At 40.6% G+C, this 15,373-nt stretch overlaps 1 protein-coding gene across 17 annotated transcripts in view; it reads left to right on the top strand.

The window, feature by feature from the left end:
* CDKL3 (cyclin dependent kinase like 3) overlaps window positions 1–15,373 on the top strand; it is a 134,802-nt gene that overhangs the window by 74,526 nt on the left and 44,903 nt on the right. For 10 of the 17 annotated variants that reach the window (XM_055112683.1, XM_055112681.1, XM_055112672.1 and 7 more), the window contains one exon: window positions 5–130. The exons of 6 other annotated variants lie outside the window; for them this stretch is intronic. In XM_055112683.1, the coding sequence (XP_054968658.1) occupies window positions 5–13 (9 nt within the window). In that variant the 3' untranslated portion in view covers window positions 14–130. Of the gene's footprint in view, window positions 1–4; window positions 131–9,839; window positions 14,227–15,373 lie in introns of those variants that run through there. One more of the 17 variants, XM_055112658.2, reaches the window with a different exon arrangement.

The raw sequence follows: 15,373 nt of genomic DNA, 5'->3' as shown, positions 1-15,373 counted from the left end.
ACAGGCCGTGTAAAGCATAAAACCCAACCTGCTGTTTTCCTCTTTGAAGAGAAAGCACCTTCAGTCCATGCTGGAGATTGTCTTTTCCTGGTTTGCAAACTGGTATCACCAATAAAATTCCTTTTTTCTACTATTTAGCCATCTTGGTGGTCTTTTGGATGACATATTCTCTTAAATAATTGTCAGCACTCAGCTGGGTGCGGTGGCTCACGCCTGTAATCCCAGCACTTTGGGAGGCCGAGGCAGGCGGATCACGAGGTCAGGAGATTGAGACCATCCTGGCTAACATGGTGAAACCCCGTCTCTACTAAAAAATACAAAAAATTAGCTGGGTGTGGTGGTGGGCACCTGTCGTCCCAGCTACTTGGGAGGCTGAGGCAGGAGAATGGCGTGAACCCGGAAAGTGGAGGTTGCAGTGATCTGAGATTGTGCCACTGCACTCCAGCCTGGGCATCAGAGCGAGACTCCATCTAAAAAAATAAAAAATAAAAAATTGTCAGCATTCTTCTAGTTTCCTGGTTCCATCTGATAATGCCTTCTATGTGGTACAGACTTGTTCTATTTCATAAAGTATACAATGTACAACCCAGCACTACCAAAATTCTGAATCTTCCTGTTCTTCAAAAAATAATAAAATTGGATTAACTGGTGTTTTACCAGGACTCTACCTCATTTTATATTTACTAAAGAAACATGAAAAACAAAGGAAAACATAACTTATTATAATATTGTGATCTCTGTTAATCTCAAAAAAGCTTGATTAGAATTGATAGCTGAGGACATTATACATAATATACCTTTCTAACAGACTCCCTGGTGGCCTCAGCAACTATTAGGTTGGTGCAAAAGTAATTGCTCCTCTAGGGAAATCAAGAGTTATTCCTGTGGTAGGTTCAACAGGTATAAATCTGCTGATTGCCTGTTGTATTTATATATTTGTTGATCCTTACTCCAATGTCAAAGATTGTCCATTTTCAGGAGTCAATTTCTACAAAAATGCCTACTGGAATTTTGATGGGATTGTTTTAAATCTATACATCAATTTGAGAATGGATATCTTAACAATATCAAGGCCAGGCATGGTGGCTCGCACCTGTCATCCTGGCATTTCAGGAGGCCGAGGCAGGCAGATCACTTGAGGTCAGGAGTTGAAAGCAGCCTGGCCAACATGGTGAAACACTGTCTCTACTAAAAATTTAAAAAATTAGCTGTATGTGGTGGCAGGCACCTGTAATCCCAGCTACTTGGGAGGCTGAGGCAGGATAATTGCTTGAACCCAGGAGGTGGAGGTTGCAGTGAACCGAGATTGCGCCACTTCACTCCAGCCTAGGCAACAGACTGAGACCCCATCTCAAAAAAAAAAAAAAAAGAAAAGAAAAAAGAAAAAAAAATCAAGTCTTCCAATTCACGAGCATGATACAAACTCTTTATTTAGATCTTCTCTAATTTTCCTCCTCAATATTTTATAGTTTTCTGTAGCAATCTGATACATCATTTGTTAAATTTATTTTTATATATTTTGGTTTTTGATGCTGCTGTAAATGGTATTGCTTTTTAAAATCTCATCTTCCAGTTATTTGTTGCTAATATACAGAAGTACAATTTGTTTTTCTGTGTTGATCTTGTATCCTGAGACCTTGCTAAATTCACTTATTAGTTCTGGTAAGTTTCTGTTTTTCCTTCTTTCTCTCCTGACTCCCTCCCTTCCTTCCTTCCTACCTTCCTTTCTTCTTCTCCTTCATCTTCTTTGTTTATTCTTAGGATTTCCTATATAAATTGGCCTATATAGGATGCCTTCCTATATAGGCAATCATGACATCTGCCGATAATAATAGTTTCGCTTTTTCTTTTCCAGTGTTTATGCCTGTGTTACTTTTTCTTGCCTTATTGCACTGGCTGGTATTTGTGATACAATTTTGAGCAGAAGTCATGACAGTGGACATTTGCTTTTTTCCTGTAGCAGAGGGAAAGCATTTTTATTCCATTAAGTATGATGCTAGCTATAGGTCTTATGTAGATTACTTTTATTAGATTGAGGAAAGTTCCCTCTCTTCTAGTTTCCTGAGAGTCTTTACCATGAATGGGTGTTGAATTTTGTCAAATGCCCTTTCTTCATCTACTTAGATGGTCTTATGATTTTCCTCCTTCATTCTGTTAATGTGAATTATATTAATTGAAATTTGAATGTTAAACCAACCCTACATTCCTGGGATTAAAATCCATTTGATTCTTTTTATGTATTATTGGATTCAATTGATAAATATTTTATTTCATTAATTTTTTCGAGACAGAGTCTTACTCTGTGGCCCAGGCCGGAGTGCAGCAGTGTGATTATAGCTCACTGTAATCTTGAACTCCTAGGCTCAAGCAATCCTCCCACCTCAGTCTCCCAAGTAGTCACTGCAGCCATGTGCTCCATGCCCAGCTAATTTTCATTTTCTTATTTTTGTTGAGATGGAGTCTTGCTTTGTTGTCCAAGCTGGTCTTAAACTCCTGGCCTCAAGCTGTCCTTCTGCTTAAGCCTCTCAAAGGCTGGGATTATAGGCTGAATCACTGTACCTGGCCTATTTTATTAAAAAAAATTTTTTTTGTAGAGACAAGTTCTTACTCTGCCACCCAGGCTGGAATGCAGTGGCACAATCATAGCTCACTGCAGCCTTGAACTCCTGGGCTCAAGCCGTCCTCCCAACTCAGCCTCCCAAGTAGCTAGGACTACAGGTGTACACCGCCATATCCAGCTAATATTTAAATTTTATTTTTGTAGAGTCAGGGTCTTGCTATGTTGCCCCAGTTGGTCTTGAACTCCTGGCCTCAAGTGATCCTCCCACCTCGGCCTTCCAAAGCACTGAAATGGTTAATATTTTATTAAGGATTTTGGCATCTATATTAATGAAGGATTTTGGTTCATTTTTTTCTTGTATTGTCCTTGTCTAGTTTTATTATCTTTGTTAATGTTGCTTATAAAATGAATTAGGAAGTATTCTCCTGCCCCCCAGCACTCCCCCATTTCCTGAATTTGTGTAGGATTGATTTTATTTCCTCCTTAAATGTTTGTTAGAAATTGGCAGTGAGAGGCCAGGCGTGGTGGCTCACACCTGTAATCCCAGCATTTTGGGAGGCCGAGGCGGGCAGATCACCTGACATTGGGAGTTTGAGACCAGCCTGACCAACATGGAGAAACCCCGTGCCTACTAAAAATACAAAATTAGCTGGGCGTGGTGGCGCATGCCTGTAATCCCAGCTACCTGGGAGGCTGAGGCAGGAGAACTGCTTGAACCTGGGAGGCAGAGGTTGTGGTGAGCCGAGATCATGCCATTGCACTCCAGCCTGGGCAAAAAGAGTGAAACTCCGTCTCAAAAAAAAAAAAAAAAAAAAAAAAAAGAAATTGGCAGTGAGGCCAACAGGGCCTGGAGTTTTCGCTGTGAAAGGATCTCAATATACAAATTTAATTTCCTTACATTTATTTAATAGAGATATTCAGATTTTCTTTTCTTCCTTGTATCCGTTTGTTTGCTTCTTTCAAGGAATAGATTCATCCCAACTAAGTTGCTGGTTGTATTGGCATAAAATTGTTTAATATTTTCCTTTGTTATCATTTTTAAGTTGGTGGATCTATGGTGATGTTCCCTTTATCATTCCTGTTATTGATAATTTGTGTTTTCTCTCTTCCTTTTTTTTATTGGTAAGTCTAGATAGAGGTTTATCAACTTTGCTAATCTTTTCAAAGAACTGCTTTTTGTTTTATTATTTCTATTGTTTGTTTTCTATTTTATTGAGTTATGTTCTTATATTTATTATTTCTTCTTTCTATTTATTTTGGTTTTAATTTGCTCTTCTTTTTCTAGCTTCTGAGGGTGGAGGCTGCGGTCATTGATTTGAGACCTTTCTTTTCTAATATGAGCATTTAAAACTTTAAATTTCCTTTTATAGCTGCTTCCTACAAATTTAAATGTTGTTATCCTATCATCAGTGAAAGTATTTCCCAACTTTCTTTTTTATTTTTTATTTGATCCATTTATTTAGAAATCTGTTTTTAATTACCATCTATTTGGAGGTGTTCCAAATATCTTTCTGTTACTGATTTTTAATTCAATTTCAATGTGGTCAGAGAATATACTCTATATTATGTTAATCCTTCTAAATCCATTGATTCTTGTGTAATATCCTAGCATATGGTCTATCTTAGTGGATATTTGTACTTGAGAAGAATGTATATTCTGCTGAAAATGGGTGTAGCATTCCATAAATGTCAATTAGGTCAAGTTGGTTGATGGTGCATTTAAATATCATATCTTTACTGATTTTCAGTTTACTTTTTGAATCAATTACTGAGGGAAGACTGTTGAAATCCTCAGTTATAATCGTGGATTTGTCTGTTGCTCTTTTCATCAGTTGCTTTATGTATTTTGAAGCTCTATTATTAGCTGCATATATATTTAGAGCTATAATATTTCTGATAAAATTGACCCTTACCTGTTATCACATGCCTGAAAACAGTTGTTTTATATATTTTATACAGTTTTATTATTATTTAAGGTAAAGCTGATACATGTTACTCCAACATGGCTATCACTAGAAGCTCAGTTAAAGAGTTCCTTTTTTTTTTTTTTTGAGACAGAGTCTCGCTCTGTCACCCAGGCTGGAGTGCAATGGCATGATCTTGGCTCACTGCAACCTCTGCCTCCCAGGTTCAAGCGATTCTCCTGTCTCAGCCTCCCAAGTAGCTGGGATTACAGGTGTACGCCACCATGCCCAGCTACTTTTGTATTTTTAGTAGAGACGAGGTTTCACCATATTGTCCAGGCTCGTCTCGAACTCCTGACCTCAGGTGATCTATCTGCCTGCCTCAGCCTCCCAGAGTGCTGGGATTACAGGCGTAAGCCACTGTCCCCAGCCTGGTTAGTTTCTCTTAATAATAGTTTGATGAATCTGTAAACAATGGGAAAGCAAGAGATATGATGTTTTCGTAGTTCACACATTTGGGTTCACTTCTTAGACCTCTTCTCTTTTTTGTCTATATTCCCCGGGTAATTTTATCCAGACACATAACCTTGAATACCATTTATATGCTGATGATTCTGAAATCTCTCCTTCCAGCCTGGACTTCACCCACAAACTCCAAACTCAGATTTCCAATTACCCATTCAACAGCTATATTAAAATATATAATAGGTATCTCAAACTTAACATATCCAAAATTAAAGTCCTGATCTCTTCCTCACTCCATATGCTTCCTTGAGTGTTTTCTGCATGTTAGTTAAGGGTAACTCCATTCTTCTAATTGCTCAAGAGAAAAATCTTGGAGTAATCCTCAACTCCTCTCTTTTCTTATACCCTACATCATCCTTTCAGCTCTATTTTCAAAATATTTCCAGGATTTGACCACCTTATACCCCTTCACTGCTATTCACAACATCTCTTGTCTGGATTTTGTAGAAGTCTCCTAACTGATCTCCTGCCTTCACTTCTGTTCAACCTTCAGTTTCTTGTTCTTCAGTTTCTTCAGTTTCAATGCACTGCCTGGGTGTTCTTAATAAAATTTAAGTCAGATTGTGTGTGGTGGCTCACACTTATAATCCCAACACTTTGGGAGGCTGAGGTAAAAGGATCCCTTGAGGCCAGGAGTTTGAGATCAGCCTGGGCAATATAGCAAGACCCCATCTCTACAAAAAAATTAAAAAAAAAAAACTTAAATCAGATGATGTCATTGCTCTGCCCAAAACCCTCATGGCTTCCCACTTCACTCAGAGTAAAAGCCACAGACATCACAATAACTTACACAGCCCTACACAGTATGCCTCTCCCCTTCTTTGACACCATTGGTTATTTTCCTCCCTATTGCTCACTCTGTTCCAGGCCCACTGGCCCCTTTACAATTCCTGCAGCACAATGGTTATGCTTCTGCCTTAGAAACTTTGCTCTTGCTGTTTCCTTTGCCTAGAAAATCTCTTTCCTCATGCATCTACACGATTTCTTTCTTCACCTCCTTCCAGTTCAAGACAAACCCTTTTTTTTTTTTTTTTTTTTTTTTTTTTTTGAGACAGAGTCTCACTCTGTCACCAGTCTGTAGTACAGTGGTGCAATCTCGGCTCACTGCAACTTCCCGACTCCCTGGTTCAAGCGATTCTCCTGCCTCAGCCTCCCGAGTACCTCGGATTACAGGCATTTGCCACCATGCCCAGCTAATTTTTGTATTTTTAGTAGAGATGGGGTTTCACCATGTTGGCCAGGAGGGTCTTGATCTCTTGACCTTGTGATTTGCCTGCCTCAGCCTCCCAAAGTGCTGGGATTACGGGTGTGAGCCACTGCGCCTGGCCAAGGCAAAGTTTTAACGTCTTGTTCACTGCTGTATTCTCCATGCTTAGAACAATGCATAACATATATTGGCACACATTAACATTTGCTTTGTGACAAATGAATGGATTTATTAAGCACTCCACATAGTAAGTCACTTGAGGAAAAAAAACAGAAGAATGAAATATAATTTTACCGGTGGGGTAGAATATGCACTGTGTATCATGTTAGTATTAATTTCATTTTCTGGATAACAGTACTTTGTATTGATTGTTTCCAGTAGCTGTTACATGGTCTGTATGCCCCTCTTGCTCAAGAGAGTGAGGATGATCCTGAAATTCTCTTCGAAGTCAGATTATCATAGTCTCCTCCAGAGGGAGCCCACAGTCCAGCATTTTCAAGAGCTGGCGTCACCCTCTGACTCTAACAGAGGACAAGCCATTTGGTCTCCTGTTGGACGAACTAATGTATGAAGACGGGGTGCTAATACAGCTGTGCTTTTTGGTCTAAATCCCCTAGATGAGAAATGCAACAAAAGTGCAAGCTAGGAATTTGGTTTCCTCAGATGAATGACTCCAAAGTCTCGGGACATTTCAAACCAAGACCTAGATTCTACACATTTCAGGCAACATTTACTCTTGGGCATCTCTGAGTAATTTCTTTGTGGCTACTCATTATTACATTGAACAGTACTATTATAATGTGAAAAGCATCTGATGCCTCATGAAATTACTTTAACAACAGGATTTATTATATAATAATTCTGCCATCAATATTGTTGGATTCCTTGGATTGTTGTTGAGTTTGGAAAATTGGTTTCTTTAATTTCTCTCTATTTTTCAAATAGAAAATGTGATGGTATCAGAATATTTATTGAAAGTGTACCTGCAAACTCCTGGGGATTTTTTCTTTTCTTTTTCTTTCCTTTTTTTTTTTTTTAATGAGACAGGGTCTTGCTCTGTTGTCTAGGCTGAACTACAGTAACATGATCATAACTTACTGCAGCCTCAAATTCCTGGGCTCAAGCAATCCTCTTGCCTCAGCCTCCTGGATAGCTGGGAGTACAGGTGTTCACCACCATGCTGGGCTCATTTTTAAATTTTTCATACAGACAGGGCCTCACTATATTGGCCAGGCTGGTTCTTTTTTTAAAAAAAAAGTTTATTGAACAAACATTCCATTTTTATTTAAAGTCACATATTATGAGAGTCCAGATTAGTATCAGATTACCTGAGTTAGAAGGCAGATGCTTTTATCACCTCTTCATTGGAAACCTGTTTGGTGCTTTGCTGCCTCAGTTTTCCCAGCTGGATAATGGGGACAAAACAGCTTATCCTAGAGATATTGTGAGGACTCAAGGTTTAACACACACAGGACACAGTGGGTTTGTAGTGATGAAATTTAGTAGTTCACTGGGTCTCTGTGTCTTCTTCAAGGATGAAGAATTATGGTCTTTAAGTTTTGTTATGTGAGTTATCTGAGTTTATCCTGACTTAATTCCCTTTGGGAATAAATTAGGTCTGAAAGTGTCCTCTACTCTTGTTGCATACTGCCTGTGAAACTCCTAGGGTATCTGTGCACTGGTCACCATTTATTTAGGCATAAAGTTGGCATGAGTTATCTGTTCTGCAGGCATAAAGTGTTTCATTAAATACAAGAAAAAACATGGCATTTACAGTTTTAAAAGAGAACTGTATAATGTGTCTGCTATTGTGGTTGGGAAGAAAATTAATCTCTGGAGACCCAGTTAGAGTTGTACCATGTCAAAAAAGAGATACTAGTACTGTAATTCTTTTCCATCCTGAGAAAAGCAAGTTTAGCTCAACACTTTCCAACTTTTATCATTTGGGGTTACATTGGATTTTCTCAGAGTTTTTGAGTGTTAGTGGAGTTTTAAAAGTAAAGTTACAGGCCAGGCTTGGTGGCTCATGCCTATAATCCCAGCACTTTGGGAGGCCAAGGCGGGCAGATCACCTGAGGTCAGGAGTTCGAGACCACCCTGACCAACATGGAGAAACCCTGTCTGTACTAAAAATACAAAATTAGCCGGGTGTGGTGGCACATGCCTGTAATCCCAGCTACTCAGGAGGCTGAGGCAGGAGAATCACTTGAACCTGGGAGGCAGAGTTTGTGGTGAGCTGAGATCGCACCATTGCACTCTAGCCTGGGCAACAAGGGTGAAACGCCATCTCAAAAAAAAAAAAAAAAAAAAAAAGTAAAGTTACAAACATAGCTGTGGTAAGGTGTCGAGAAGATGAGTTACTGGTTAATTTAGGCAGATCCAGGTTTTATGGAAGCTGATACTTTTAAATGAGGGCGCTTTTTGAGGAGAAAACACAAAATTTCAAAGGCAAAATTAGAAGGGCTGTTCCCATGGCTTTGGGTGCAGCCTGTGCAAGTGAGGGACTACATTGGCTTTCAACAAATATGCCTCTGCTGATAGGATTGCTCCTATTTGGTTCTCCATGGCCACCAAAACTCATGCAAACAAGTAGGTTATGGCAATGGCAGTGGCAGGGGCAGCTGAATTGGCAATCAATTGGCCAGGTCTTGAAATCTGTTGGGTAGCATCCATGTGATGATTGGGAGTCTTGGCTCTAAGTCCTTTGACCACGTGAAGTTGTCATAAGTGAAAGGGGATACAACTGGTTGCTCAGTGGGTTGCTGCTGTGTGGCACTCATTACCTTTCCTTTGGAAGAAGGAACACAGAATATAGTCACAAGGATAGGGAACACTCTCCTGTGTTTAACACCCCTTGAAGAATAAAATTAAAATTTGTTCCATTAAATAATTGAGTCAGGGTTCTGTTTTCACCAGAGTAATAAAAACTTGCTTTTGATGGGCACCAGTTATCACCTAATTGTCAAATTCAGTGACTTTTTAAAAATCCTTATTTTTCCTGATCTTTGTGTCACATTTCACACCATGAATCATCTTTTCCTCCTCAAAGCGCTCCTTCTTTTTTGTCACATGTCATCATTTTCTTCTTAATTCTAAGTGCTTTTCTGTTCTACTGATAATTTATCTTCCTACCTGTTTCCCTGGCAGTTCTTAAGGCCTCCACTCTTCCCTGTTCCTTGAGACAAGTATGTTACTCTTATAGCTTGGCTACCACCTCTGAGGGTATTACTCCAAAATTTGTAGTTCTTCCACAGACATTTACCTGAAGCTACAGTCTCTATATGTTTGCTAAATGTTTCTACTTTATCATTTTGCTGTTTCTTCATCCTTACTGATAGGGTTTGGCTGTGTCCCCACACAAATCTCATCTTGAATTCCCACGTGTTGTAGGAGGGACCTGGTGGGAGGTAATTGAATCATGGGGGCAGGTCTTTCCTCTGCTGTTCTCATAATAGTAAGTCTCATGAGATCTGATGGTTATTACAAGGGGGAGTTTTCCTGCACAAGCTCCCTCTCTTTTTGCATGCTGCCATCCATGTAAGACATGACTTGCTGTTCTTTGCCTTCCACCATGATTGTGAAGCCTCCCCAGCCATGTGGAACTGTAAGTCTAATAAACCTCTTTCTTTTGTAAATTGTCCAGTCTCAGGTACGTCTTTATCAGCGGCATGAAGACAGACCAATACAGTGAATTGGTACCAGAAGAGTGGGGCATTGCTGAAAAGATACCCAAAAATGTGGAAGCAACTTTGGAACTGGGTAACAGGCAGAGGTTTGAACAGTTTGGAGAGCTCAGAAGAAGACAGGAAAATGTGGGAAAGTTTGGAACTTCCTAGAGACTTGTTGAATGGCTTTGACCAGAAGCTTGATCATGATATGGACAATAAAATCCAAGCTGAGGTGGTCTCAGATAGAGATGAGGAACTTGTTGGGAACTGGAGCAAAGGTGACTCTTGTTATGTTTTAGCAAAGAGACTGGCAGCATTTTGCCCCTGCACTAGAGATTGTGGAACTTTGAACTTGAGAGAGGTGATTTAGGGTAACTGGTGGAAGAAATTTCTTTTTGTTGTTGTTGTTGTTGTTTTTCTTTTTTGAGACAGTCTCACTCTATAACCAGTCTGGAGTGCAGTGGCATGATCTTGGCTCACTGCAACCTGTGCCTACTGGGTTCAAGTGATTCTCCTGCCTCAGCCTCCTGAGTAGCTGGGACTACAGGCATGTGCCACCACACCCACCTAATTTTTGTATTTTTAGTGGAGACAGGGTTTCACCATGTTGGCCAGGATGGTCTCAATCTCTTGACCTCATGATCCACCTGCCTTGGCCTCCCAAAGTGCTGGGATTACAGGCATGAGCCACCGCACCCAACTGGTGGAAGAAATTTCTAAGCAGCAAAGCATTCAAGAGGTGACTTGGATGCTATTAAAGGCATTCAGTTTTATAAGGGAAGCAGAGCATAAAAGTTCAGAAAATTTGCAGCCTGACAATGCAGTAGATAATAAAATCCCATTTTCTGAGGAGAAATTCAAGCCAGATGCAGAAATTTGCAAAAGCAATGAGGAGCTGACTGTTAATCCCCAAGACAATGGGGAAAATGTCTCCAGGACATGTCAGAGACGTTTGTGGCAGCCCCTCCCTTTACAGACCCAGAGGCCTAGGAGGAAAGGCCCAGGGTCCCCATGCTGTGTGCAGCCAAGGGACTTGGTGCCCTGTGTCCCAGCTGCTCCAGCCATGGCTGAAGGGGGCCAATGTAGAGCTTGGCCTGTGGCTTCAGAGGAGCAAGCCCCAAGCCTTGGCAGCTTCCCTGTAGCGTTGAGCCTGTGAGTGCACAGAAGTCAAGAATTGGGGTTTGGGAACCTCCGCCAAGATTTCAGAGGATGTATGGAAATGCCTGGATGTCCAGGAAGAAGTTTGCTGCAGGGGTGGGGCCCTCATGGAGAACATCTGCTGGGGTAGTGCAAAAGGGAAATGTGGGGTTGGAGCCCCCACACAGAGTCCCTACTGGGGCACCGCCTAGTGGAGCTGTGAGAATAGGGCCACTGTCCTCCAGACCCCAGAATGGTAGACTCACTTGTTACGGGAAGTCAGGGGCCCTGAACGGAGGGACCAGCTGAAGCCATGGCAGAAGAACATAAATTGTGAAGATTTCATGGACATTTATCACTTCCCCAATCAATACTCTTATAATTTCCTATGCCTGTCTTTAATCTCTTAATCCCGTCATCTTCGTAAACTGAGGATGTATGTCGCCTTGGGACTTTGTGATGATTGCGTTAACTGCACAAATTGTTTGTAAAACGTGTGTTTGAACAATATGAAATCTGGGCATCCTAAAAAAGAATAGGATAACAGTGGTTTTCAGGGAACAAGGGAGATAACCATAAGGTCTGACTGCCTGTGGGGCCAGGCAGAACAGAGTCATATTTCTCTTCTTGCAGAAAGCGAATAGGAGAAATATTGCTTAATTCTTTCCCAGCAAGGAATAACCCTGGGAAAGGAATGCCTTCCCAGGGGGAGGTCTCTAAAATGGCTGCTCTGGGAGTATCTGTATTGTGCGGTTGAAGATAAGGGATGAAATACGCCCTGGTCTCCTGCAGTGCCCTCAGGCTTGCTAGGATTAGGAAATTCCAGCCTGGCGAATTCTAGTCAGACGGTTGTCTGCTCTTGAACTCTGTTTCCTGTTAAGATGTTTATCAATGACAATGTGTGCCCAGCAGGACATGGAACCTCATCAGTAATTCTAATTTCACCCTGGCCTTGTAATCTTGCTCTGCCTCTCTGCCCTTGTGATCTTTTATTGCCCTTTCCAGCATGTGATCTTTGTGACTTACTCCCTGTTCGTATCCCCCTCCCCTTTTGAAATTCCTAATAAAAGCTTGCTGGTTTTGCAGCTCAAGGGGCATCACGGAGCCTACCAATAGGTGATGTCACCCCCGGAGGCCCAGCTGTAAAATTTCTCTCTTTTATACTCTTTCTCTATTTCTCAGACAGGCCAACACTTAGGGAAAATAGAAAAGAACCTACGTTGAAATATTGGGGGCTGGTTCCCCCGCTATTCACTGACTGCTTGCACTGTGTGCCTGGAAAAGCTGCAGACACTCAATGCTAGCCCATGAAAGCAGCCAGGAGGGAGGCTGTACCCTGCAAAGCCATAGAGGTGGAGCTTCCCATGACCATGGGAACCCACCTCTTGCATTAGTGTGACCTGGATGTGAGACATGAAGTCAAAGGAGTTCATTTTGGAGCTTTAATAATTGACTGCTCTGCTGGATTTTGGATTTGCATGGGGCCTGTAGCCCCTTTGTTTTCACCAATGTCTCCCATTCAGAATGGCTGTATTTATCCAATGCCTGTACCTCCATTGTATCTAGGAAGTAAATAACTTGCTTTTGATTTTATAGGCTCATAGACGGAAGGGACTTGCCTTATCTCAGATAAGGCAAGTGGACTTTTGAGTGGACTTTTGAGTTAATGCTGAAATGAGTTAAGACTTTGGGGGACTGTTGGGAGGGCATGATTTATTTTGAAATGTGAGGATATGAGATTTGGGAGGGGCCAGGGATGGAATGATATGGTTTGGCTGTGTACCCACACAAATCTCATCTTGAATTCCCATGTGTTGTGGGAAGGACTTGGTGGGAGGTAATGGAATCTTGGAGGCAGGTTTTTTCCATGCTGTTCTTGTGATAATAAGTCTCATGAGATCTGATGGTTATTACAAGGGGGTGTTATCCTGCACAAGCTCTCTCTTTGCATGCTGCCATCCACGTAAGATGTGACTTGCTGCTCCTTGCCTTCCACCATGATTGTGAAGCCTCCCCAGCCATGTGCAACTGTAAGTCCAATAAACCTCTTTCTTTTGTAAATTGTCCAGTCTCAGGTATGTCTTTATCAGCAGCAAGAAAACAGACTAAAACACTTACCATATCTAAACTGTATTAATTTCTCCCCAAACCATCTTTCTCTCTTAGCTTTTCTTGTTTTTAAAAGTAGTACTATGGTTTTCCTTGGCTTGAAACTTGGCATTAACTTAATTTTTTCAGCTTCCATGTATCTGATAGCCATTCAGCCATCAGGCCTACTTGACTTACTCTAACAAATTTTGATCCTCCCAAATTGTATTAATTTTTCATGTTTAAGCTTATGTAGTCTTCCTTGCGTGACCTGGACTCTTCCTATGAAAGGCAATCTCCTTTTTTTCTAGGTTCCCATATTCCATTGTTTATACTATGTTTTACATCCTGCTTTGTGATGCTAGTTACCTCTTAATTTGTGTGTGTCATCAACAAAACTATTAGTTCTTGGAAGTTAGAGTTGTCAAACTGTTATCACCCAACCCCCAGTGCCTTTATATGATTATGTACCTTAATGTGTATGGAACAAATAATTTAAATTCAAAATGACCTTGGTAGTTTGGAGACTTATTGAAGAATTAAGGAATAATATTAAAAATGATCAGTAATACTGAACCCGGGAGGCAGAGGTTGCAGTGAGCCGAGATTGTGCCACTGCACTCCAGTCTGGGTGACAGAGCGAGACTCCATCTCAAAAAAAAAAAGAAAGAAAGAAAGAAAAAGCAATCTACTTTTTCATTTCTGGAAATATGTGTGGTGGGTATCTGATTAAATGTATACTGCATATCCTGAAAAACTCCAATTGTAAAACCTCTCATCAAAGGCCCAAAGTTACTCGTGGTTTAGAGCACTGGTTTGAACAGGTCACCCAGGTGGAAGGAGATAAACCTAGTAAGCAAGTTTGGAAGTTATGTTGGAGACTGTGCATGAAGTCGAGCCTGTAAAAAGTGTTACTCTAAGTAAAGAGTGAATTAGAAAAAAAACCTACTCCTCAAAAAGAGGAGGCAGAAGAATTGCTTGAACCCAGGAGGCGGAGGTTGCAGTGAGCTGTGGAACCACTGTACTCCAGCCTGGGCGACAGAGCGAGACTCCATCTCAAAAAATATATATATACATTAGGACACAGAAATAGTGAAAATATATGTTAGAAAAGATATAACAGGCAAACAGGGAAAAAAGTTAGTGTGGCTCTATATTATCAGGAAAAACAAATTATAAAGCAAAAAACTTACTGTACATAAAGAGGGACACTACATATGATTATTTAATTCACTGAGAAGGCATAAAAGCCAAGAAGTTTTTGCACCAAAATATATAAAGCATAAATTTAGTGAACATTAGAACTTGAAGAATCCATTATCATAGCATGATATTCTTAATACTTCTCTTTCAGTAACTGACAGGGGAACAAAGAAAAAGTATGGATACGGATTTGAATAACACAATATTTAAGTTTGATTTAATAGATATATAAGAAAACACTTTGCCCCAATATGAAAAATAACCCATATAAACCCATCTATATGATTTTTTTTTGAGACACTGTTTTGCTGTGTTGCCCAGGCTAGAGTGCAGTGGCATGATCTTGGCTCACTGCAACCTCTGCCTCCTGGGTTCAAGTGATTCTCCTGCTTCAGCCTCCCAAGTAGCTGGGATAACAGGCATGCACCATGATGCCTAGCTAATTTTTGTATTTTTAGTAGAGACAGGGGTTAGTCATTTTGATGAGGCTGGTCTCGAACTCCTGACCTCAGGTGATCCACCCACCTCGGCCTCCCAAAGTGCTGGGATTACAGGTGTGAGCCACTGCGCCCGGCCCCATATATACGAAATTTTAAAAAATACTTTCCGAAGGTGTCAAAGAAGAAATAATAATGGAAATTAGATAATAATTTCCATATAATAATACATAGAAAATGATAATAAAATAATACATAGAAAATGATAATAAAAATGCAGTCTCAAAACATATGGCGTAAGATACTTATGCTTCTAGATATGATAGTTTGCAACAAAATTAAACATCCACTGAGAACCACCAAAGCCAGGTGAAATGCAAGAAATTTCTGTTTAAAGGCAGAGAGCTGATGATGCAATAGTGATTTGAGGGGATAATTCCAGAGAGTTGAGCTGATGGTTTACAGTGGCTTTTTCCTGGGGAATATAGACTGATTCTTGAAACAAGAAAAAAACTGAGAATTCAGACTTAGCTCTGGAAGAGGGCCCCTACTACGGTACAGAGAAACTAACAGAGCTTTCTAGTAGTTTCATACAGCTGGAGTGACAACATCAGAGACATGAACAGTCTGAACACATAGTTTGT

The sequence above is a fragment of the Pan paniscus genome, chromosome 4 (assembly GCF_029289425.2).
Source record: "Pan paniscus chromosome 4, NHGRI_mPanPan1-v2.0_pri, whole genome shotgun sequence".
Lineage (NCBI taxonomy): Eukaryota > Metazoa > Chordata > Mammalia > Primates > Hominidae > Pan > Pan paniscus.
Note: the sequence above shows the minus strand (reverse complement) of the source record. Positions and strands in the feature narration are given on the sequence as shown.